Below are 25,572 nucleotides of genomic sequence, written 5' to 3'. Positions count from 1 at the left end.
CACATTCCCAGTCTTTTCTTTAACTCATCACATTCCCAGTCCCAGTCTTTTCTGTAACTCATCACATTCCCAGTCCCAGTCTGTAACTCATCACATTCCCAGTCCCAGTCTTTTCTGTAACTCATCACATTCCCAGTCTTTTCTTTAACTCATCACATTCCCAGTCCCAGTCTTTTCTGTAACTCATCACATTCCCAGTCCCAGTCTTTAACTCATCACATTCCCAGTCCCAGTCTTTTCTTTAACTCATCACATTCCCAGTCCCAGTCTTTAACTCATCACATTCCCAGTCCCAGTCTTTTCTTTAACTCATCACATTCCCAGTCCCAGTCTTTTCTGTAACTCATCACATTCCCAGTCCCAGTCTTTTCTGTAACTCATCACATTCCCAGTCCCAGTCTTTTCTTTAACTCATCACATTCCCAGTCCCAGTCTTTAACTCATCACATTCCCAGTCCCAGTCTTTAACTCATCACATTCCCAGTCCCAGTCTTTTCTGTAACTCATCACATTCCCAGTCCCAGTCTTTAACTCATCACATTCCCAGTCTTTTCTTTAACTCATCACATTCCCAGTCCCAGTCTTTTCTTTAACTCATCACATTCCCAGTCCCAGTCTTTAACTCATCACATTCCCAGTCCCAGTCTTTAACTCATCACATTCCCAGTCTTTTCTTTAACTCATCACATTCCCAGTCCCAGTCTTTTCTTTAACTCATCACATTCCCAGTCCCAGTCTTTAACTCATCACATTCCCAGTCCCAGTCTTTAACTCATCACATTCCCAGTCCCAGTCTGTAACTCATCACATTCCCAGTCCCAGTCTTTTCTGTAACTCATCACATTCCCAGTCCCAGTCTTTTCTTTAACTCATCACATTCCCAGTCCCAGTCTTTAACTCATCACATTCCCAGTCCCAGTCTTTAACTCATCACATTCCCAGTCCCAGTCTTTTCTTTAACTCATCACATTCCCAGTCCCAGTCTGTAACTCATCACATTCCCAGTCCCAGTCTTTAACTCATCACATTCCCAGTCCCAGTCTTTTCTTTAACTCATCACATTCCCAGTCCCAGTCTTTAACTCATCACATTCCCAGTCCCAGTCTTTAACTCATCACATTCCCAGTCCCAGTCTTTAACTCATCACATTCCCAGTCCCAGTCTTTTCTTTCGCGTTTTAACTCATCACATTTGCCGCTACTATTGACTATCTGTCCCTTTATGCACAGTTAGAGCTACTAGTACTCTAGACTAGACTACTTTATACACAGTTAGAGCTACTAGTACTCTAGACTAGACTACTTTAAACACAGTTAGAGCTACTAGTACTCTAGACTACTTTATACACAGTTAGAGCTACTAGTACTCTAGACTAGACTACTTTAAACACAGTTAGAGCTACTAGTACTCTAGACTAGACTACTTTATACACAGTTAGAGCTACTAGTACTCTAGACTACTTTACCCCTCAGAGCCTTCAGAAAGTTTTCCCCAACCTTTGACCTTTTCCACGTTTTGTCACAGACTGAATTTAAAATGGATTACATTTAGACCTTGTATCACTGTCAAAGTGGATTTATGTTTAAAATAAATATTTTACTCAATAATTACACATGAAATGTGGACGTGTCTATGAATGTTTTTGTGTTTATTGGTAACATAAAAATATATATAATAACATAAATGATGCATTGAGTTAATAAGTAATCAACCCCTTTGTTTGGGTCTAAATAAGTTCAGGTGTTAAAATGTGCTCAACAAGTCACATAATAAGTTCAGGTGTTAAAACGTGCTTTAACAAGTCACATAATAAGTTCAGGTCTTAAAATGTGCTCAACAAGTCACATAATAAGTTCAGGTGTTAAAATGTGCTTTAACAAGTCACATAATAAGTTCAGGTGTTAAAATGTGCTTTAACAAGTCACATAATAAGTTCAGGTGTTAAAATGTGCTTTAACAAGTCACATAATAAGTTCAGGTGTTAAAATGTGCTTTAACAAGTCACATAATAAGTTCAGGTGTTAAAATGTGCTTTAACAAGTCACATAATAAGTTCAGGTGTTAAAATGTGCTTTAACAAGTCACATAATAAGTTCAGGTGTTAAAATGTGCTTTAACAAGTCACATAATAAGTTCAGGTCTTAAAATGTGCTTTAACAAGTCACATAATAAGTTCAGGTCTTAAAATGTGCTTTAACAAGTCACATAATAAGTTCAGGTGTTAAAATGTGCTTAACAAGTCACATAATAAGTTGCAAGGACAGATTTGTTTTGAATGGCTACCTCATCTCTGTGCCCCACACGTACATGTGTGTGTGTGTGTGTGTGTGTGTATGGTGTGTGTGTGTATAACCTGGGTTATAACAGCATCATCCCCAGAGAGAAGACTGGGTTATAACAGCATCATCCCCAGGGAGAAGACTGGGTTATAACAGCATCAACCCCAAGGAGAAGACTGGGTTATAACAGCATCAACCCCAAGGAGAAGACTGGGTTATAACAGCATCAACCCCAAGGAGAAGACTGGGTTATAACAGCATCATCCCCAGGGAGAAGACTGGGTTATAACAGCATCAACCCCAAGGAGAAGACTGGGTTATAACAGCATCAACCCCAAGGAGAAGACTGGGTTATAACAGCATCAACCCCAAGGAGAAGACTGGGTTATAACAGCATCATCCCCAGGGAGAAGACTGGGTTAAACCCAGAGAGAAGGGTTAGGACTGGCTTTAAGAGGGAAGATAAGTGGCCTGGTTAAACTCAGAGAGAAGGGTTAGGACTGGCTGTAAGAGGGAAGAGAAGTGGCCTGGTTAAACCCAGAGAGAAGGGATGTGGCCTGGTTAAAATGTTCTATTAGAATGCAGTGTCTTAATTTAAATATGGGAAGCTTGGCCCCCTGATTGATTTGGCTTAGAGAGGAAAGGGAGGGCGAGGAGAGGAGGAGAGAGGGGGGAGGAGAGGGGGAGAGGAGAGGAGGAGAGAGGGGGCGGTGAGGGGAAGGAGTGGGAGAGAGAGGGGGAGGTGAGGGGAAAGGAGAGGAGGAGAGAGGGGGAGGTGAGAGGAGGGGAGAGAGGAGAGGGTGAGGGGGAATGAGAGGGGGAGATAGGGGAAAGGAGAGGAGAGAGAGGGGGAGGTGAGGGGGAAGGAGAGGGGAAAGGAGAGGAGGAGAGAAGGGGAAGTGTAAAGAGGGGGAGGTGATGGGGAAGGAGCGGGGGAGAGGGGGAGGTGAGGGGGACGGAGCGGGAGAGAGGGGGAGGTGAGGGGGAAGGAGAGGAGGAGAGAGGGGGAAGGAGAGGGGGAGATAGGGGAGAGGAGAGAGAGGGGGAGGTGAGGGGAAAGGAGAGGAGAGAGAGGGGGAGGTGAGGGGAAAGGAGAGGAGGAGAGAGGGGGAGGTGAGAGGAGGGGAGAGAGGAGAGGGTGAGGGGGAATGAGAGGGGGAGATAGGGGAAAGGAGAGGAGAGAGAGTGGGAGGTGAGGGGGAAGGAGAGGGGGAGAGAAGGGGAAGTGTAAAGAGGGGGAGGTGATGGGGAAGGAGCGGGGGAGAGGGGGAGGTGAGGGGGACGGAGCGGGAGAGAGGGGGAGGTGAGGGGGAAGGAGAGGAGGAGAGAGGGGGAAGGAGAGGGGGAGATAGGGGAAAGGAGAGGAGAGAGAGGGGGAGGTGAGGGGAAAGGAGAGGAGAGAGAGGGGGAGGTGAGGGGAAAGGAGAGGAGAGAGAGGGGGAGGTGAGGGGAAAGGAGAGGAGAGAGAGGGGGAGGTGAGGGGAAAGGAGAGGAGAGAGAGGGGAAAGGAGAGGAGAGAGGGGGAGGTGAGGGGAAAGGAGAAGAGAGAGAGAGAGGGGGAGGTGAGGGGAAAGGAGAGGAGAGAGAGGGGGAGAGAGGGGAAAGGAGGGGGAGAGAGGGGAAAGGAGAGGAGAGAGAGGGGGAGGTGAGGGGGAAGGAGAGGGGAAAGGAGAGGAGGAGAGAAGGGGAGGTGTAAAGAGGGGGAGGTGAGAGGAGGGGGAGGTGAGGGGGAAGGAGCGGGGGAGAGGGGGAGGTGAGGGGGAAGGAGCGGGAGAGAGGGGGAGGTGAGGGGGAAGGAGAGGAGGAGAGAGGGGGAAGGAGAGGGGGAGATAGGGGAAAGGAGAGGAGAGAGAGGTGGAGGTGAGGGGAAAGGAGAGGAGAGAGTGGAGGAGAGAGGGGGAGGTGTAAAGAAGGAGAGGGGGAGGTGAGACGAGGGGAGAGAGGAGAGGTGGAAGGAGAGGAGAGGAGAGAGGGGGAAGGAGCGGGGGAGAGAGGAGAAAGGAGAGGAGAGAGAGAGGGGGAGGTGTAAAGAAGGAGAGGGGGAGGTGAGAGGGGGGAGAGAGGGGAGAGGGGAAAGGAGAGGAGAGAGAGGGGAAGGTGAGGGGAAAGGAGAGGAGAGAGAGGGGGGGAGAGAGGGGAAAGGAGAGGAGAGAGAGGGGGAGGTGAGGGGGAAGGAGAGGAGAGAGAGGGGGTGACTCTCCAAGAGCAGGAAGTGGATTTGTTTATTTTCCCTTTGGTCATTTATTTTTCAGTTTTTCATGCTTGACAGGGCATCCATCCATCATCCATCCATCATCCATCCATCATCCATCCATCATCCATCCATCCAACATCCATCCATCCATCATCCATTCATCATCCATCCATCATCTATCCATCATCCATTCATCATCCATCCATCATCTATCCATCATCTTTCCATAATCCATCCATCATCTATCCATCATCTATCCATCATCCATCCATCATCTATCCATCATCTATCCATCATCCATTCATCATCTATCCATCATCTATCCATCATCCATCCAACATCCATCCATCCATCATCCATTCATCATCCATCCATCATCCATCCATCATATATCCATCATCTATCCATCATCCATCCAACATCCATCCATCATCCATCAATCATCCATCCATCATCCATCACAGTTATTTGTGTGCGTGTTTGTGTGCCCAGTAATAACGACATTAACCCCCTCAGACTGAAGACTGGGTAAGACTGAAAAGAAGGTGAGAGGGTGACTGAAAAGAGGGTGAGAGAGTGACTGAAAAGAGGGTGAGAGGGTGACTGAAAAGAGGGTGAGAGAGTGACTGAAAAGAGGGTGAGGGTGACTGAAAAGAGGGTGAGAGGGTGACTGAAAAGAGGGTGAGAGGGTGACTGAAAAGAGGGTGAGAGGGTGACAGGGTGACTGAAAAGAGGGTGAGAGAGTGACTGAAAAGAGGGTGAGAGAGTGACTGAAAAGAGGGTGAGAGGGTGACTGAAAAGAGGGTGAGAGGGTGACTGAAAAGAGGGTGAGAGGGTGACTGAAAAGAGGGGGAGAGGGTGACCGTCAGGGCAGAAGTGGATGTGAGACACTTGGCATTCAGGCCAAAGAGTTTAATCTTGGTTTCATCAGACCAGAGAATCTTGTTTCTCATGGTCAGAGAGTCCTTTAGGTGCCTTTTACTGGGAAGTGCCTTCTGTCTGGCCACTCTACCCTAGAGGACTGATTGGTGGAGTGCTGCAGAGATGGTTGTCCTTCTGGAAGGTTCTCCCATCTCCACAGAGGAACTCTGGAGCTCTGTCAGAGTGACCATCGGGTTCTTGGTCACCTCCCAGACCACGGCCCTTCTCCCCTGATTGTTCAGTTTGGCCGGGCGTCCAGCTATAGGAAGAGTCTTGTTGGTTCTAAACTTCTTCCATTTTAGATTGATGGAGGCCACTGTGTTCTTGGGGACCTTCAATGCTGCTGACATTTTTTGGTACCATTCCCCCGATCTGTGCCTCAACACAATCCTGTCTCAGAGCTCTACGGACAATTCCTTCGACCTCATGGCTTGGTTTTTGTTCTGACATGCACTGTCAACAGTGGGACCTTATATGTGCCTTTCCAAATATATGTCCAATCAATTGAATTTATCACAAGTGGACTCCAATCAAGTTGTAGAAACATCTCAAGGTTGATCAATGAAAACAGCTCAATTTCGAGTCTCGTAGCAAAGGTCCTGAATACTTATGTAAATAAGTTATTCATGTTTTTATTTGTAATACATGTGCAAAAAAACTAAAAACCCTTTTTCACTTTGTCATTATGGGTCTTGTGATGTCATTATGGGGTATTGTGATGTCATTATGGGTATCGTGATGTCATTATGGGGTATTGTGATGTCATTATGGGGTATTGTGATGTCATTACGGGTCTTGTGATGTCATTATTTGGTCTTGTGATGTCATTATGGGTATTGTGATGTCATTATGGGGTATTGTGATGTCATTATGGGGTATTGTGTGTAGATTGATGAGAAAAAAACATTAATTTAATCAAATTTAGAATGTAACATAACAAAATGTGAAAAAAATCAATGGTCTGGAATACCTTCCAATTACACAGTATGTCTCTTGAAATCAAATGGACATACAAACAGTGGCCATACACTTCACGTTCATGTGCACAATTCCCGATTGTCGATCGACAGCTAGGCACTGTGATCAACTTAGAATGATGGTCTAACCCTTGTTATTTTGGAGCCTTGAGGGGTACAGCCTGTGTTCTTTAACCCCTGTTATTTTGGAGCCTTGAGGGGTACAGTCTGTGTTCTTTAACACCTTGCTATTTTGGAGCCTTACAGTCTGTGTTCTTTAACCCTTGTTATTTTGGGGCCTTGAGGGGTACAGTCTTTGTTCTTTCAGATGACTGCATGCTAACCAAAGCTATCCTCTCATCTGGTCCAATAAAACGGATTACTGTCCTTGACTAGAGGAAAACTCCATCTCTTCTATCGTCCACATGGGATTACAAGGGTGTGAATAGTTCCTGATGGGATTGGACCGTCATAGAGCCGTATCTGCTTTATGGAGGGATGTTGTGAAGCACTGGAACCAGGAAGCTCTGGTTCCAGGAAGCTCTGGAACCAGGAATCTCTGGATCCAGGAAGCTCTGAAACCAGGAAGCTCTGGAACCAGGAAGCTCTGGAACCAGGAAGCTCTGAAACCAGGAAGCTCTGGAACCAGGGAGCTCTGGAACCAGGAAGCTCTGAAACCAGGAAGCTCTGGAACCAGGAAGCTCTGGAACTAGGAAGCTCTGAAACCAGGAAGCTCTGGAACCAGGAAGCTCTGATACCAGGAAGCTCTGGAACCAGGAAGCTCTGATACCAGGAAGCTCTGGAACCAGGAAGCGTGGAGTATGTGGACGCACACCATTCACTGATTTCTGGAAATTTAAACCCGTCGGCGGATCAGAGATGGAGACTGGCCTTCAAAAATGCTTCAAACTGTAGAACCCCAAAACATGTATTTTGTTTTCATCTGTAGCTGTCGACTGTGTTCGGTGCATTTTATGCAGTACTGGGATGGGATTACGTAATGCTTCTGTCTTACTGAGGGGGCAGAGAGGGAGGGGAGATGGGGGAGGAAGACAGAGGTGGAGAAAGAGAGGGAGAGGAGAGAGAAAGAGATGGAGAAGAGAGCGAGAGAGAGAGGGAGGGGAGATGGGGGAGGAAGACAGAGGTGGAGAAAGAGAGGGAGAGGAGAGAGAAAGAGATGGAGAAGAGAGCGAGAGAGAGAGGGAGGGGAGATGGGGGAGGAAGACAGAGGTGGAAAAAGAGAGGGAGAGGAGAGAGAAAGAGATGGAGAAGAGAGCGAGAGAGAGAGGGAGGGGAGATGGGGGAGGAAGACAGAGGTGGAAAAAGAGAGGGAGAGGAGAGAGAAAGAGAAGGAGAAGAGAGCGAGAGAGAGATGGAGGGGAGATGGGGGGGAGGAAGACAGAGGTGGAAAAAGAGAGGGAGAGGAGAGAGAAAGAGATGGAGAAGAGAGCGAGAGAGAGATGGGGGGAGGAAGACAGAGGTGGAAAAAGAGAGGGAGAGGAGAGAGAAAGAGATGGAGAAGAGAGCGAGAGAGAGAGGGAGAGAGAGAGGGAGAGGAGAGAGAAAGAGAGGGAGAAGAGAGCGAGAGAGAGAGGGAGAGAGAGAGGGAGAGGAGAGAGAAAGAGAGGGAGAAGAGAGCGAGAGAGAGAGGGAGAGAGAGAGGGAGAGGAGAGAGAAAGAGATGGAGAAGAGAGCGAGAGAGAGAGCGAGAGAGAGAGGGAGAGAGAGAGAGAAAGAGATGGAGAAGAGAGCGAGAGAGAGAGAGAGGGACAGAGAGAGAGAGAGGGAGAGAGAGAGGGAGAGGAGGAGAACGTGGCCAGAGAGAGAGGGAGAGAGAGAGTGAGAGAGAGAGGGAGGAGAACGTGGCCAGAGAAGCGAGCGAGAGAGAGAGAGAGAGGGAGGAGAACGTGGCCAGAGAAACGAGCAGCAGCCCTCCGTACATTTTTATTTATTGAACCTTTATTTAACTTTGAAAGTCAGTTAAGAACTAATTCTTATTTACAATGACGGCATAACGGGGAACAGGGGGTTAACTGGTCTAGGAACAGTGGGTTAACTGGTCTAGGAACAGGGGGTTAACTGGTCTAGGAACAGGGGGTTAACTGGTCAAGGAACAGGGGGTTAACTGGTCTAGGAACAGGGGGTTAACTGGCTAGGAACAGTGGGTTAACTGGTCAAGGAACAGGGGGTTAACTGGTCTAGGAACAGGGGGTTAACTGGTCTAGGAACAGGGGGTTAACTGGTCTAGGAACAGGGGGTTAACTGGTCTAGGAACAGGGGGTTAACTGGTCTAGGAACAGGGGGTTAACTGGTCTAGGAACAGGGGGTTAACTGCCTTGTTCAGGGGCAGAACGACAGATGTCAGCTCTGGGATTCAATCTAGCAACCTTTCAGTTACTAGTCCAACGCTCTAACCACTAGACTACCTGCCTCTAACCACTAGGCTACCTGCCTCTAACCACTAGGCTACCTGCCTCTAACCACTAGACTACCTGCCTCTAACCACTAGACTACCTACCTCTAACCACTAGACTACCTACCTCTAACCACTAGACTACCTGCCTCTAACCACTAGGCCACCTGCCTCTAACCACTAGGCTACCTGCCTCTAACCACTAGGCTACCTACCTCTAACCACTAGACTACCTGCCTCTAACCACTAGGCCACCTGCCTCTAACCACTAGGCTACCTGCCTCTAACCACTAGGCCACCTGCCTCTAACCACTAGACTACCTACCTCTAACCACTAGGCCACCTGCCTCTAACCACTAGACTACCTACCTCTAACCACTAGGCCACCTGCCTCTAACCACTAGGCCACCTGCCTCTAACCACTAGGCTACCTGCCTCTAACCACTAGGCTACCTGCCTCTAACCACTAGACTACCTACCTCTAACCACTAGACTACCTGCCTCTAACCACTAGGCCACCTGCCTCTAACCACTAGGCTACCTGCCTCTAACCACTAGGCCACCTGCCTCTAACCACTAGGCTACCTGCCTCTAACCACTAGGCTACCTACCTCTAACCACTAGGCTACCTGCCTCTAACCACTAGGCTACCTGCCTCTAACCACTAGGCCACCTGCCTCTAACCACTAGGCTACCTGCCTCTAACCACTAGGCTACCTACCTCTAACCACTAGGCTACCTGCCTCTAACCACTAGGCTACCTACCTCTAACCACTAGACTACCTGCCTCTAACCACTAGGCCACCTGCCTCTAACCACTAGGCTACCTGCCTCTAACCACTAGGCTACCTGCCTCTAACCACTAGACTACCTGCCTCTAACCACTAGGCCACCTGCCTCTAACCACTAGGCCACCTGCCTCTAACCACTAGGCTACCTGAGAGTACATAAACTACACATACAGACATAACCACAGGAAACAGGGGATGTCTGTGTTAGAGAGTATAGAAACTACACATACAGACATTAACAGGGGATGTCTGTGTAGAGAGTAGAGAAAGTACACATACAGACATAACCACGGGAAACAGGGGCTGTCTGTGTAGAGAGGACAGAAACTACACATACAGACATAACGGCTGGAAACAGGGGATGTCTGTGTAGAGAGTATAGAAACTACACGTACAGACATAACGAAACCCTGTTGAAGAAAATCAAGAATGGGGGAGACTTACGCAAAGAGTGCCACTCATCCTGTCGTATGGTCTTCGTGATGTTATACGAGAGGTTCTTGGGTATCGTTGCTGAAGAGTAGTGGTATTTGATGTAGGAACATCTGGCAATGGAACCTGGAGGCAGAGAGAGAGAGAGAGAGAGAGGAGAGAAGGGAGGAGAGAGAGAGAAGGGGACAAGAGAATGGAGAGAGAAAGAGATCGGGGGAGAGAGAGGGAGCAGAGAGAAAGAGAGCGAGAGGGGGAGGAGAGAGAGAGAGAGAAAGGGAGGAGAGAAGGGAGGAGAGAGAGAGAGAAGGGGACGAGAGAAGGGAGGAGAGAGAGTGGGAGAGAAAGAGAGAGGAGAGAGAGAGAAAGAAAGAGAGCGAGAGAGGGAGGATAGAGAGGGAGAGAGAGAGAGAGATCGGGGGAGAGAAGGGAGGAGAGAGAGAGAGAGAGAGAGAAAGGGAGGAGAGAGAGAGAGAGAGAGAAAGGGAGGAGAGAGAGATCGGGGGAGAGAAGGGAGGAGAGAGAGAGAGAGAACCAGTTTAGATTTGTCACAGTGACAACGTCACCTTAACGACCGTTACATTGTGAATAGGTGTCATTTCAGATCACAATGACTCGACGAGCACATAAAGGTTGAGAAAAAGAAAAACAAGCCATCTCTTCTGTATGGTTTAGTTCTGTTAAAAAAGGTTGAGAGATGAAAAGGTTCTGTCTGTCAGACAGTAATTGAACTGCAAGTCGTGGACATCACATTGTTGTATTGAGACAATGGGGATGTTGGGCTCTATCGTGTGCAACACGTTGTGGCTGTTCCAATTGATGTGAAAAGGTTCAGATCATTTCCTTTTAGATTTTAGTACCTTGACATCCCAGCAGTCAGAGGAATGATTTTTATTCAGATCGTTACAATGTTTATTAATAGGAGCTACGCAGCATTAAAAATGAGTTTTAAACAATGTGACATTCCTATTCATCTATAAAGGGGGGTTTAACTGTGTTAGTGGTTCACCTCAACAATCCCTATGGTTTACCAGTGCTGTGATTAAGATATCTGTCTCTCTCTCTGTCTCTCTGTCTCTCTGTCTCTCTCTCTGTCTCTCTCTCTCTCTCTCTCTCTCTCTCTCTCTGTGATTAAGATATCTGTCTCTCTCTCTGTCTCTCTCTCTCTCTGTGATTAAGATATCTGTCTCTCTCTCTGTCTCTCTCGCTCTCTCTGTCTCTCTCTCTGTGATTAAGATATCTGTCTCTCTCTCTGTCTCTCTCTCTCTCTCTCTCTCGCTCTCTGTGATTAAGATATCTGTCTCTCTCTCTGTCTCTCGCTCTCTCTGTCTCTCTCTCTGCCTGTCTGTCTCTCTCTCTCTCTCTGTCTCTCTCTCTGCCTGTCTGTCTCTCTCCCTCTCTCTCTCTCTCTGTCTCTCTCTCTCTCCCTCTCTCTCTCTCTCTGTCTCTGTCTCTCTCTCTCTGTCTCTCTCTCTGCCTGTCTGTCTCTCTCCCGCTCTCTCTCTCTGTCTCTGTCTCTGTCTCTCTCTCCCGCTCTCTCTCTCTCTGACTCTCTCTGTGATTAAGATATTGTGTAAAACAATGAATGTGAAGACTTTATCTGCACTGTGTGTGTTAGTTAGCCAGACAGTTTTTAGAAGGAATGATTCCATACATATTCGTCGCCAGACGCACTGGCTCCAGGTCATCTATAAGTCCATGCTAGGTGAAGCTCCGCTTTATGTCAGCTCACTGGTTACCATAACAACACACACCCATAGCACACGCTCCAACAGGCATATCTCACTGGTCATCCCCAAAGCCAAACACCTCCTTTGGCCGCCTTTCCTTCCAGTTCTCTGCTGCCAATGGCTGGAACGAATTGCAAAAATCGCTGAAGCTGGAGACTTATGTCTCCCTCATTAACTTTAAACATCAGCTATCTGAGCAGCTAACCGATCGCTGCAGCTGTACATAGCCCATCTGTAAATAGCCCACCCAATCTACCTACCTCATCCCCATATTGTTTTTATTTACTTTTCTGCTCTTTTGCACACCAGTATTTCTACTTGCACATCATCACCATCTGCTCATCTATCACTCCAGTGTTAATTTGCTAAATTGTAATTACTTCGCTACTATTGGCCTATTTATTGCCTTACCTCCTCACGCCATTTGCACAGACTGTATATAGACTTTCTTTTTTTCTTGACTCGCTTGTTTACTCCATGTGTAACTCTGTGTTGTTGTCTGTGTCACACTGCTTTGCTTTATCTTGGCCAGGTCACAGTTGTAAATGAGAACTTGTTCTCAACTTGCCTACCTGGTTAAATAAAGGTGAAATAAAAAAATAAAAAAACTCTAACCCCAACCACAACCCTTAGGCCTAAATAGCATTTGAATCTGTTCAGTCTAATCTGTTCAGTCTGCTGGCAGGTTATTGACCCTTTGCTCTACAGGCTAATTGCTACTGGGCCTCTTGCTGTGCACTGTCTCTCTGACTAAGATACATGGACTTGATGGGAACAGAGGCTGTCCTTTCAGATGCCCGTCTGTAAAGATATAGGGAATAGGCTGCCATTTTAGACAGTTCCAGAGGGTCCTGTTGAGGACAGAGGCTGTCCTTTCAGCACCCTATTCCCCTGATGGACCCTGGTCAAACGTAGTGCACGATATAGGGAATAGGCTGCCATTGTAGATAGTGCCATAGGGTCCTGACATGAGGACAGAGGCTGTCCGTTAAGATGCCTGTAAACTTCAGTATCAGTATCTGCCAGAGGACCCTGTCCCAGAGGGTCCTGTTGAGGACAGAGGCTGTCCGTTAAGATGCCTGTAAACTTCAGTATCAATATCTGCCAGAGGACCCTGTCCCAGAGGGTCCTGTTGAGGACAGAGGCTGTCCGTTAAGATGCCTGTAAACTTCAGTATCAATATCTGCCAGAGGACCCTGTCCCAGAGGGTCCTGTTGAGGACAGAGGCTGTCCGTTAAGATGCCTGTAAACTTCAGTATCAATATCTGCCAGAGGACCCTGTCCCAGAGGGTCCTGTTGAGGACAGAGGCTGTCCGTTAAGATGCCTGTAAACTTCAGTATCAGTATCTGCCAGAGGACCCTGTCCCAGAGGGTCCTGTTGAGGACAGAGGCTGTCCGTTAAGATGCCTGTAAACTTCAGTATCAATATCTGCCAGAGGACCCTGTCCCAGAGGGTCCTGTTGAGGACAGAGGCTGTCCGTTAAGATGCCTGTAAACTTCAGTATCAATATCTGCCAGAGGTCACTCAGTAATGTCACCCCTGTTTCCATATCCGCCACAGACCAGCTGCTGCTGTGGCATTAAACAATATCAGGTGTCCTCCATCAGAGGCCAATGAGACATGGGTTAGGGCTCACATGGCACCCTATTCCCTTCATAGTGCACTACTTACTCTATAGGGCTCTCGTCAAAAGTAGTGTACTGTAATAGGGAAATGGTGCCATTTGGGATATAGCCAGTGATCACTAGTCTTTCCTTAATGTTAAAGGAGAAGACAGCAGTGTTACAGTTTCTTTTCTGAATGCTTAAACACTAACAGTGATTCTTGAATCACTCTCTGGTGAAACCATGATCCCTTCTGGCCAATGCATTTACCAAGTGTTGCCAAACTGAATGCACGTTCTCTGCTTTACACTCAGTTTGTAATTAGATAAACACACTTTTTTGCAAAACTGTAAACACAACGAGGAGGATGAGGAGGTGGAGGTGAAGAAGTAAGAGGAGGAGGAAGAGGAGGATGAGGATGAGGATATGAAGAAGTAGGAGGAAGAGGTGGACGAGGAGGATGAGGAGATGAAGCAGTAAGAGATAGAGGAAGACAAGGAGGACAAGGATGAGGAGGTGAAGAAGTAAGAGGAGGAGGAGGAGGAAGAGGTGAAGCAGGATGGGGGAGAAGGAGAGGACGGAGAAGAAGAAGAGGAGTCAGGAACACAATAACTGATGACATCAGAGCGACTGTGGTTGACCATGCAGTCAACCATGGGATCAGCGTGAGGGAGGCTGGACAACGGATTCAACCAAACATGAGACGCTAAAACTGTTGCAGGTTCTCATCCGGACATTTCTAAATGAGACCCGGTAAGTAACTGTTAGTGCTGTAGTCTTACTGGTACAGTAATATATACTGTACATTTATAATGAGAAGGATCTATCACTGAAACCATTTAAATTATTTTACAGAACTGCAAGAAAACCAGTATCTGGGGGCAGATGTGAACTGTTCACCACAGAGCAGGAGACCCACATTGCAAATATGGTCAAATAACTGAATCAGACTCAGAGAACTGCAGGACCACATGACGGCAGATAGCACCCAGACTCAGAGACCTGCAGGACCACATGACGGCAGATAGCACCCAGACTCAGAGACCTGCAGGACCACATGACGGCAGATAGCACCCAGACTCAGAGAACTGCAGGACCACATGACGGCAGGTAGCACCCAGACTCAGAGACCTGCAGGACCACATGACGGCAGATAGCACCCAGACTCAGAGAACTGCAGGACCACATGACGGCAGATAGCACCCAGACTCAGAGAACTGCAGGACCACATGACGGCAGATACCACCCAGACTCAGAGAACTGCAGGACCACATGACGGCAGATAGCACCCAGACTCAGAGACCTGCAGGACCACATGACGGCAGATAGCACCCAGACTCAGAGAACTGCAGGACCACATGACGGCAGATAGCACCCAGACTCAGAGACCTGCAGGACCACATGACGGCAGATAGCACCCAGACTCAGAGAACTGCAGTTCTCGGCAGATAACACCCAGACTCAGAGAACTGCAGTTCTCGGCAGATAACACCACATTCCAGTCAACAGTGTGAGTCTCTCTGCACGGTCTCTGATCTTTGTCTGCTCCTACATCATGTTGACTGATCCCTGTCTTTCCTACATCATATTGACTGATCCCTGTCTTTCCTACATCATGTTGACTGATCCCTGTCTGTTCCTACTGTACTACATCATGTTGACTGATCCCTGTCTTTTAAAGGGAATGAGATAGGGTGGGGGAGAAAGTAGCAGAGAAGGCAGCAGGCTGGGCCAGCTTCCAGATGGAGAAAGGGAATGAGATAGGGTGGAGGAGAAAGGACAGGAGAAGGCTTGGCCAGGCTGGGCCAGATGGAGAAAGGGAATGAGATAGGGTGGAGGAGAAAGGAGCAGAGAAGGCTTGGCCAGGCTGGGCCAGATGGAGAAAGGGAATGAGATAGGGTAGAGGAGAAAGTAGCAGAGAAGGCAGCAGGCTGGGCCAGCTGCCAGATGGAGAAAGGGAATGAGATAGGGTGGAGGAGAAAGTAGCAGAGAAGGTAGCAGGCTGGGCCAGCTGCCAGATGGAGAAAGGGAATGAGATAGGGTGGAGGAGAAAGGAGCAGAGAAGGCAGCAGGCTGGGCCAGATGGAGAAAGGGAATGAGATAGGGTAGAGGAGAAAGGAGCAGAGAAGGCAGCAGGCTGGGCCAGAAGCCAGATGGAGAAAGGGAATGAGATAGGGTGGAGGAGAAAGGAGCAGAGAAGGCTTGGCCAGGCTGGGCCAGATGGCGAAAGCGAATGAGATAGGGTAGAGGAGAAAGTAGCAGAGAAGGCTTGGCCAGGCTGGGCCAGATGGAGAAAGGGAATGAGATAGGGTGGAGGAGAAAGGAGCAGAGAAGGCAGCAGGCTGGGCCAGCTGCCAGATGGAGAAAGGGAATGAGCTAGGGTAGAGGAGAAAGGAGCAGAGAAGGCAGCAGGCTGGGCCAGATGGAGAAAGGGAATGAGATAGGGTGGAGGAGAAAGGAGCAGAGAAGGCAGCCGGCTGGGCCAGATGGAGAAAGGGAATGAGATAGGGTGGAGGAGAAAGGACCAGAGAAGGCTTGGCCAGGCTGGGCCAGATGGAGAAAGGGAATGAGATAGGGTGGAGGAGAAAGGAGCAGAGAAGGCAGCTTGGCCAGGCTGGGCCAGATGGAGAAAGGGAATGAGATAGGGTGGAGGAGAAAGGAGCAGAGAATGCTTGGCCAGGCTGGGCCAGATGGAGAAAGGCAATGAGATAGGGTGGAGGAGAAAGGAGCAGAGAAGGCAGCTTGGCCACAGAGCATTTACAAATAACAGCTGGAGTGTTTGTTTTTTATGTTTTCCCTGGTCGTACTGTAGGGGAAGGAGTGGGGTATGTTCAGCCAAAAAAAGGAGGTGAAGTTGAACCTCTCTCATTTCCAGGAAACCATATACGATCAAATATTTTAGGAAGAGGTCATCATTTGATGGAGTGTGAAGGAAGAAACCACACACCCCCCCGCCACCCCCCCAAAAAACAGATTTTCAGCAAATCAAAGGAATGTATTGTGTTAGAGGTTTCATGATGCTTGTATCTAACCCAAAAGTAGATTAGTTACTGAATGTTCTACACATCAGAGAGGGGGGACTCTGTTAGCTTCAATATGAGGTCCTAAACCTAACAGGAAAGTGCATCCGTATAGCCGTGTGGGCTAATATAGTCAAAACCCCCACGCATCATTATTGTACAAGGAGACATTTGGGGAATTTTAATGAGCTAATATTTTGTTGTTGTTGTCTGAGCTGAGGTTGAGTGACTGGGGACTTGTGTCAACTATCACCGCCTCAGATCAGGTCATTTTCATTGTTTTATTCCCCTGTTTATTAACTCTGTTGCAGATAAACATGTCGCTGTACAGAAAACCAAGGGGGAAAAGTCAGATGTTAATCCTTGGTTTACGCATGAATTGTCTGAGAAATGACATCTTGGGCTAAGGCTAGACGGACTGATTCGACATCTGATTGGCAGTCCTTCAGACAGTTGAGAGATAGATGTCTATCCCTGGTTGTGTATCAGAGAGAGGTGGTAATGAAGCCGAAGTGGTCAAATCTCTGAAACAAAACTCCCCCCTTTCGTTACCCCAGCAGGTTCCGACAGCCTCTGGTCCCATTCTAGACTAAATGACTCCACCCCCTCGTTACCCCAGCAGGTGTTGACAGCCTCTGGTCCCATTCTAGACTAAATGACTCCACCCCCTCATTACCCCAGCAGGTTCCGACAGCCTCTGGTCCCATTCTAGACTAAATGACTCCACCCCCTCGTTACCCCAGCAGGTTCTGACAGCCTCTGGTCCCATTCTAGACTCAATGACTCCACCCCCTCGTTACCCCAGCAGGTGTTGACAGCCTCTGGCCCCATTCTAGACTAAATGACTCCACCCCCTCGTTACCTCAGCAGGTGTTGACAGCCTCTGGTCCCATTCTAGACTAAATGACTCCACCCCCTCGTTACCCCAGCAGGTGTTGACAGCCTCTGGTCCCATTCTAGACTAAATGACTCCACCCCCTCGTTACCCCAGCAGGTTCTGACAGCCTCTGGTCCCATTCTAGACTAAATGACTCCACCCCCTCGTTACCCCAGCAGGTGTTGACAGCCTCTGGTCCCATTCTAGACTAAATGACTCCACCCCCTCCAGGTGTTGACAGCCTCTGGTCCCATTCTAGACTAAATGACTCCACCCCCTCCAGGTGCTGACAGCCTCTGGTCCCATTCTAGACTAAATGACTCCACCCCCTCGTTACCCCAGCAGGTGTTGACAGCCTCTGGTCCCATTCTAGATTAAATGACTCCACCCCCTCGTTACCCCAGCAGGTGTTGACAGCCTCTGGTCCCATTCTAGACTAAATAACTCCACCCCCTCATTACCTCAGCAGGTGTTGACAGCCTCTGGTGCCATTCTAGACTAAATGACTCCACCCACACGTTACCCCAGCAGGTGTTGACAGCCTCTGGTCCCATTCTAGACTAAATGACTCCACCCCCTCGTTACCCCAGCAGGTGTTGACAGCCTCTGGTCCCATTCTAGACTAAATGACTCCACCCCCTCGTTACCCCAGCAGGTGTTGACAGCCTCTGGTCCCATTCTAAACTAAATGACTCCACCCCCTCGTTACCTCAGCAGATGTTGACAGCCTCTGGCCCCATTCTAGACTAAATGACTCCACCCCCTCGTTACTCCAGCAGGTGTTGACAGCCTTGATTCACTTCTTACTGCAGTACAGACTGATGTTAATTAAACCATAGGAGCTGATTCACTTCTTACTGCAGTACAGATTGATGTTAATTAAACCATAGGAGCTGATTCACTTGATTCACTTCTTACTGCAGTACAGACTGATGTTAATTAAACCATAGGAGCTGATTCACTTCTTACTGCAGTACAGATTGATGTTAATTAAACCATAGGAGCTGATTCACTTGATTCACTTCTTACTGCAGTACAGACTGATGTTAATTAAACCATAGGAGCTGATTCACTTCTTACTGCAGTACAGACTGATGTTAATTAAACCATAGGAGCTGATTCACTTCTTACTGCAGTACAGACTGATGTTAATTAAACCACAGGAGCTGATTCACTTCTTACTGCAGTACAGACTGATGTTAATTAAACCATAGGAGCTGATTCACTTCTTACTGCAGTACAGACTGATGTTAATTAAACCATAGGAGCTGCTTCACTTCTTACTGCAGTACAGACTGATGTTAGTTACACCATAGGAGCTGATTCACTTCTTACTGCAGTACAGACTGATGTTAATTAAACCATAGGAGCTGCTTCACTTCTTACTGCCTCTCTCTACTCCACTGAAGAACACTAACCTATTTGTTTAACTTGATAATTGTTTCTGGTGATATCCCTAAGATCTGAACAGTGGCACTTCCTCCCCCGTAGATAAAGGAGGAGATTGAAATCTTGCTGACTTAGATAACTACCGTCCAATTTCTGAATTATCTAGCCTTTCCAAAGTTTTAGAATCCCTGACTAACTTTCGGCTAAGAACACTGTTTTTACTTCTCACTCAATCTGGTTTTAGACCGGGACACTCAGCTGTTACACACCAATCTGGTTTTAGACTGGGACACTCAGCTGTTACACACCAATCTGGTTTTAGACTGGGACACTCAGCTGTTACGTACCAATCTGGTTTTAGACTGGGACATTCAGCTGTTACGTACCAATCTGGTTTCAGACCCAGACATTCAGATGTTACGTACCAATCTGGTTTTAGACCGGGACATTCAGCTGCTAAGTACCAATCTGGTTTTAGACAGGGACATTCAGCTGTTACGTACCAATCTGGTTTTAGACTGGGACATTCAGCTGTTACATACCAATCTGGTTTCAGACCGGGACATTCAGCTGCTACGCTTGTTCTAGATGATGTGTTAAATTGCTTACATCATAAAAATCATTGTGCTTCCTTATTTCTCGACCTTTCCAAAGCCTTCGATACCACACACCATCACATTCTCATTCAAAGGTTGACTGATAGGGGCCTGTCAGACAGAACTCAGTGTGTGATCTCTGATGGTGTTATGTCTAGTTTCCTCGCGATTACAAAAGGTGTACCACAGGGATCAGTACTGGGACCTATTCTCTTTACTGTTTATATAAATAATATTAGTCGATCTGTTAAAACTTGGAATATTAATCTGTATGTAGACAATACTGTTATGCCATTGCCCCTAATGCAAAGCATGTATTATAAGAGCTGCAATCTAACCTTACAAGAAAGTCCTTGTTGGTTTAAAATGGGTACTTAATGTGGCCAAGACTAAACATACTGTATGTTGTTCTCAACTTCTCTCCAGAATGTTTCAGATTGACTACATATTTATTCATTGAATGGTTCTCCCATCGATCGGATTCCCGGGCCTACAAATATCTGGGCATTTGGAGTTCATGTTTAAAAAAACATACGGATGAGCTAGTTAATTAAAAAGCTGAGATTTAAAGTAGCCTTTATTTTATAGAAACAGATCTGGCCTCTCCCTAAATAGCAGGACGCAGATTGTACAGTCAACTTTCCTGCCAGTTGTTGACTACGGTTACCCAGAATGCAGCAGCCACTACTCTTAAACCTTTGGATTCAGTCTAACATAGTACCATTGGTTTTATCACAGGTGACAGTTTTAATACTCATCACAATATCCTGTATCTGGTCCTCATTAAAGTCCAGTAGATCACTTCCTACTCATCACTACATCCTGTATCTAAAGGTTGTCTGGTCCTCATTAAAGTCCAGTAGATCACTTCCTACTCATCACTACATCCTGTATCTAAAGGTTGTCTGGTCCACCACTACAGAGCGAGTGACGTTACCGATTGAAACTCCATTAGCGCGCCACCACCACCGCTAACTAGCTAGTCGTTTCACATCGGTTACACCAGCAAAGAGGTTTCTGTGACCACACTGGCAGAGGGAGAGAGGGGGGATTGGTGTTGATGGGATATGACTGCTAGCAGCAGGGTACGTGGTCTACTACTGGTAATAGTTATCACTGTTATTACCCTCGTGGTTCCATCAACTGGATGCTTAACCAGGCCAGCTCAGTACTGATTCACATGTGGTTCAACTCCGCTTCAGTTGGGCTCAGTCGTGTGAAAAGCCCTATAGAGGTCGATGCAAAACACAGCCTGCTGTCTGACCGACAATGGGTGGTGCACTATGTAGGGAATAGGGGGCCAGGGCTCATAGGGTTCTGGTGAAAAGTAGTGCACTATGTAGGGAATAGGGTGCCAGGGCTCATCATAGGGTTCTGGTGAAAAGTAGGGCAGTATGTAGGGAATAGGGTGCCAGGGCCCATAGGGTTCTGGTGAAAAGTAGTGCACTATGTGGGGAATAGGGTGTCATTTGAGTCATAGACTTGGTTCTTATCTCAGATGAATTGGAGAGATTTGAAAGATGGATAAAATAGAACATATGACTAAGTATTGATGCAGACAAAACACTGCCAGACAGACATCTCCTGCCAATATATGACTGTAAACAAACATAAATATCAACAAACAGCCGTAAAACGGCATGAAAAGTTACAGAAAAATGTAGTTCAGTATCTCTCTAATCTGTTGAACATGGAGACAACCATGATTCAGAAGGTATAGCTGGGTGAACCTGGGGTTTGACCTTTGGATTGGTCATGGCAGGGTTGGGTTTAGGTTGGAGGCTGACTTGGGATAATCTGGGATTTACAGTAGTTTTAAAATGCTAAACATTAAGGATTGGACTCCGTCCGATCTTAATCTAACCCTACATGTCCGTGAATCTGGTATAAGTGCCTGCTTTGTAGCATGGAAGGGGATGGACCCTCCAGTAGCCTAGTGGTTAGAGTGTTGGAATAGTAACCGAAAGGTTGCTGGATCGAATCCCCGACCTGACAAGGTATAAATCTGTCGTTCTACTCCTGAACAAGGTAGTTAACCCACTGTTCCTAGACCAGTTAACCCACTGTTCCTTGACCAGTTAACCCACTGTTCCTAGACCAGTTAACCCACTGTTCCTAGACCAGTTAACCCACTGTTCCTAGGCCGTCATTGTTAATAAGAACTTCAAAGTGTTTCCTTTCAAATGGTACCAATAATATGCATATCCTTGCTTCAGGGCCTGAGATACAGGCAGATACATTTGGGTTTGTCATTTTAGTCAACATTTGTTGTTAAAGGGGCGGATCCTTAAGAGTATCAACGATGATTCATGAACAAACACCATCAGCCACAGTGCTGTTTCCATAGTGTGTTGCATGTCAGTAACAGGAGGGTAGCCTAGTGGTTAGAGTGGAGGGGTGGCCTAGTGGTTAGAGTGGAGGGGTGGCAGCGTAGCCTAGTGGTTAGAGTGGAGGGGTGGCCTAGTGGTTAGAGTGGAGGGGTGGCAGCGTAGCCTAGTGGTTAGAGTGGAGGGGTGGCAGGGTAGCCTAGTGGTTAGAGCGGAGGGGTGGCCTAGTTGTTAGAGTGGAGGGGTGGCAGCGTAGCCTAGTGGTTAGAGTGGAGGGGTGGCCTAGTGGTTAGAGTGGAGGGGTGGCAGCGTAGCCTAGTGGTTAGAGTGGAGGGGTGGCAGGGTAGCCTAGTGGTTAGAGTGGAGGGGTGGCCTAGTGGTTAGAGTGGAGGGGTGGCAGCGTAGCCTAGTGGTTAGAGTGGAGCGGTGGCAGGGTAGCCTAGTGGTTAGAGTGGAGGGGCGGCAGGGTAGCCTAGTGGTTAGAGTGGAGGGGCGGCAGCGTAGCCTAGTGGTTAGAGTGGAGGGGGGGCAGCGTAGCCCAGTGGTTAGAGTGGAGGGGCGGCAGCGTAGCCTAGTGGTTAGAGTGGAGGGGTGGCAGCGTAGCCTAGTGGTTAGAGTGTAGAGGCGGCAGGGTAGCCTAGTGGTTAGAGTGTTGGTACTAGTAACCGGAAGGTTGCAAGTTCAAATCCCCGAGCTGACAAGGTACAAATCTGTCGTTCTGCCCCTGAACAAGGCAGTTAACCCACTGTTCCTAGGCCATCATTGAAAAGAAGAATTTGTTCTTAACTGACTTGCCTAGTTAAATCGAATGTATGATGGTGACAACAGGAGGAGATGAGAGGAAGTGGCTGCAGAATTACATATAAACTAAAGGACAGCTTCTAGAAAAGAAACAACGAGTGTGACTCAGTCCGTACAGCACGATGCTTGCAACACCAAATGTTGTGGGTTTGATTCCCAACGGGATAAAAAAAAAACGACTTAAAATATATATATATATTTTAAATATATGTTCTTTGCTGATGTCATCTGAGGACTAGGAGCAGACCGTTGTTTCCAAAAGGTAAATTACTGCAGTCACAGTAACTGGGTCACACACACACACACCCAGACTGTCCCCCAGCAGACACAGTCTGAGACTTTCTCAGGTTCATCCACACTAGACAGGCCATGTCATACTGTATGTCGTCTCCAGAGCCGTACTCACAGTCTCACCCTAGCTAGCTCGGTGGGTATGAAAAGTGGAACGAGAGAGAAGACGTCATACCTCAGTGTCCCACTCAGGCTGCTGACAGGGGGGGGGGGGCAAATGGAATGGCATCAAACACATGGGAACCATGGAAACCAATATGAAAAGTGGAGTGAGAGAGAAGACGTCATACCTCAGTGTCCCACTCAGGCTGCTGACGGGTGGTGGGGGGGGCAAATGGAATGGCATCAAACACATGGAAACCATGGAAACCAAAGTGTTTGATGTATTTGATACCATTCCACCTGATTCCGCTCCATCCATTACCAGGAGCCCGCCCTCCCCCAATTAAGGTGCCACCAACCTCCTGTGACAATACACCATTTATAAAGAGCTAGGGCCCTCCTACTTTCCACCATTCATAAAGAGCTAAGGCCCTCCTACTTTCCACCATTTTTAAAGCGCTAGGGCCCTCCTACTTTCCACCATTTATAAAGAGCTAGGGCCCTCCTACTTTCCACCATTTATAAAGAGCTAGGGCCCTCCTACTTTCCACCATTTATAAAGAGCTAGGGCCCTCCTACTTTCCACCATTTTTAAAGAGCTAGGGCCCTCCTACTTTCCACCATTTTTAAAGAGCTAGGGCCCCTCCTACTTTCCACCATTTATAACAAACTAGGGCCCTCCTACTTTCCACCATTTTTAAAGAGCTAGGGCCCTCCTACTTTCCACCATTTATAAAGAGCTAGGGCCCTCATACTTTCCACAATTATTAAAGAGCTAGGGCCATCCTACTTTCCGCCATTTATAAAGAGCTAGGGCCCTCCTACTTTCCACCATTTTTAAAGAGCTAGGGCCCTCCTACTTTCCACCATTTTTAAAGAGCTAGGGCCCCTCCTACTTTCCACCATTTATAACGAACTAGGGCCCTCCTACTTTCCACTATTTGTAAAGAGCTAGGGCCCTCATACTTTCCACCATTCTTAAAGAGCTAGGGCCCCTCCTACTTTCCACCATTCTTAAAGAGCTAGGGCCCTCCTACTTTCCACCATTCTTAAAGAGCTAGGGCCCTCCTACTTTCCACCATTCTTAAAGAGCTAGGGCCCTCCTACTTTCCACCATTCTTAAAGAGCTAGGGCCCCTCCTACTTTCCACCATTCTTAAAGAGCTAGGGCCCTCCTACTTTCCACCATTCTTAAAGAGCTAGGGCCCCTCCTACTTTCCACCATTCCATCTGGGGAAAGATACCTCTTTAAACTACTGCATGATCTATAAAAGGTTATGTCCAATACCCATCTGGGGAAAGATACCTCTTTAAACTACTGTATGATCTATAAAAGGTTATGTCCAATACCCATCTGGGGAAAGATACCACTTTAAACTACTGCATTATCTATAAAAGGTTATGTCCAGTATCTATCTGGGGAAAGATACCGTGCAACACAACAACACAAAATATGAAAAACACTGAAAAATAACAAGCTTTTACTACAAAACCAAGGGGACACCAGTCCTTTGTTATATAATGTTGAAATATACAGCAGGCACCTGCTGGGATGAAAGATGTAGTTTCCTACAGGAATCTACTGTTGATGCGTCACCCCCGACTCCCTATATACTGCACCACAGCCCATATGAATGCTCTACATAGGGAACTGCACCAGAGCCCATATGAATGCTCTACGTAGAGAACTACACCTCAGCCCATATGAATGCTCTACATAGGGAACTGTACCACAGCCCATTTGAATGCTCTACATAGGGAACTGCACCAGAGCCCATATGAATACTCTACGTAGGGAACTACACCTCAGCCCATATGAATGCTCTACATAGGGAACTGTACCACAGCCCATATGAATGCTCTACGTAGGGAACTACACCTCAGCCTATATGAATGCTCTACGCAGGACCACAGCCCATATGAATGCTCTACGTAGGGAACTAAACCACAGCCCATTTGAATGCTCTACGTAGGGAACTACACCAGAGCCCATATGAATGCTCTACTTAGGGAACTATACCACAGCCCATTTGAATGCTCTACATAGGGAACTGCACTAGAGCCCATATGAATGCTCTACATAGGGAACTGTACCACAGCCCATATGAATGCTCTACATTGGGAACTGCACCACAGCCCATATGAATGCTCTACGTAGGGATGCTCTACGTAGGGAACTACACCTCAGCCCATATGAATGCTCTACATAGGGCACTGGGGGCCATTTGGCTCCACACTCTGACTCCTCATCATACTTATTTATCTCTCCTGACAAAAGTTGGCAGTCTCGCACTCAGCCTCTCCCTCAGCCTCCCCCTCAGGCTCACCCTCAGCCTCCCCCTCAGTCTCGCACTCAGCCTCTCCCTCAGCCTCCCCCTCAGCCTCTCCCTCAGCCTCCCCCTCAGCCTTCCCCTCAGCCTCCCCCTCAGCCTCTCCCTCAGCCTCCCCCTCAGCCTCACCCTCAGTCTCACCCTCAGCCTCACCCTCAGCCTCGCACTCAACCTCCCCCTCAGCCTCCCCCTCAGCCTATCCCTCAGTCTCTCCCTCAGTCTCTCCCTCTTCCTCCCCCTCAGTCTCTCCCTCAGCCTCACCCTCAGACTCTCCCTCAGCCTCTCCCTCAGCCTCCCCCTCAGCCTCTCCCTCAGCCTCTCCCCAGCCTCTCCCCCAGCCTCTCCCCCAGCCTCTCCCTCAGCCTTGCCCTCAGCCTTCCCCTCAGCCTCTCCCTCAGTCTCCCCCTCAGCCTCACCCTCAGACTCCCCCCCAGCCTTCCCCTCAGCCTCTCCCTCAGCCTCACCCTCAGCCTCCCCCTCAGACTCTCCCTCTTCCTCCCCTTCAGCCTCCCCCTCAGTCTC

General features: G+C 47.9%; 1 protein-coding gene across 1 annotated transcript in view; it reads right to left on the bottom strand.

Moving 5' to 3' along the window:
• LOC118942866 (transmembrane protein 178B) overlaps nt 1–25,572 on the bottom strand; it is a 190,883-nt gene that overhangs the window by 90,913 nt on the left and 74,398 nt on the right. Inside the window, exon 2 of the mRNA XM_036956805.1 lies at nt 9,999–10,112. Coding sequence (XP_036812700.1) covers nt 9,999–10,112 — 114 coding nt within the window. The remainder of the gene's footprint in view (nt 1–9,998; nt 10,113–25,572) is intronic.

The sequence above is a fragment of the Oncorhynchus mykiss genome, chromosome 21, assembly GCF_013265735.2.
Source record: "Oncorhynchus mykiss isolate Arlee chromosome 21, USDA_OmykA_1.1, whole genome shotgun sequence".
Taxonomy (NCBI): domain Eukaryota; kingdom Metazoa; phylum Chordata; class Actinopteri; order Salmoniformes; family Salmonidae; genus Oncorhynchus; species Oncorhynchus mykiss.
Note: the sequence above shows the minus strand (reverse complement) of the source record. Positions and strands in the feature narration are given on the sequence as shown.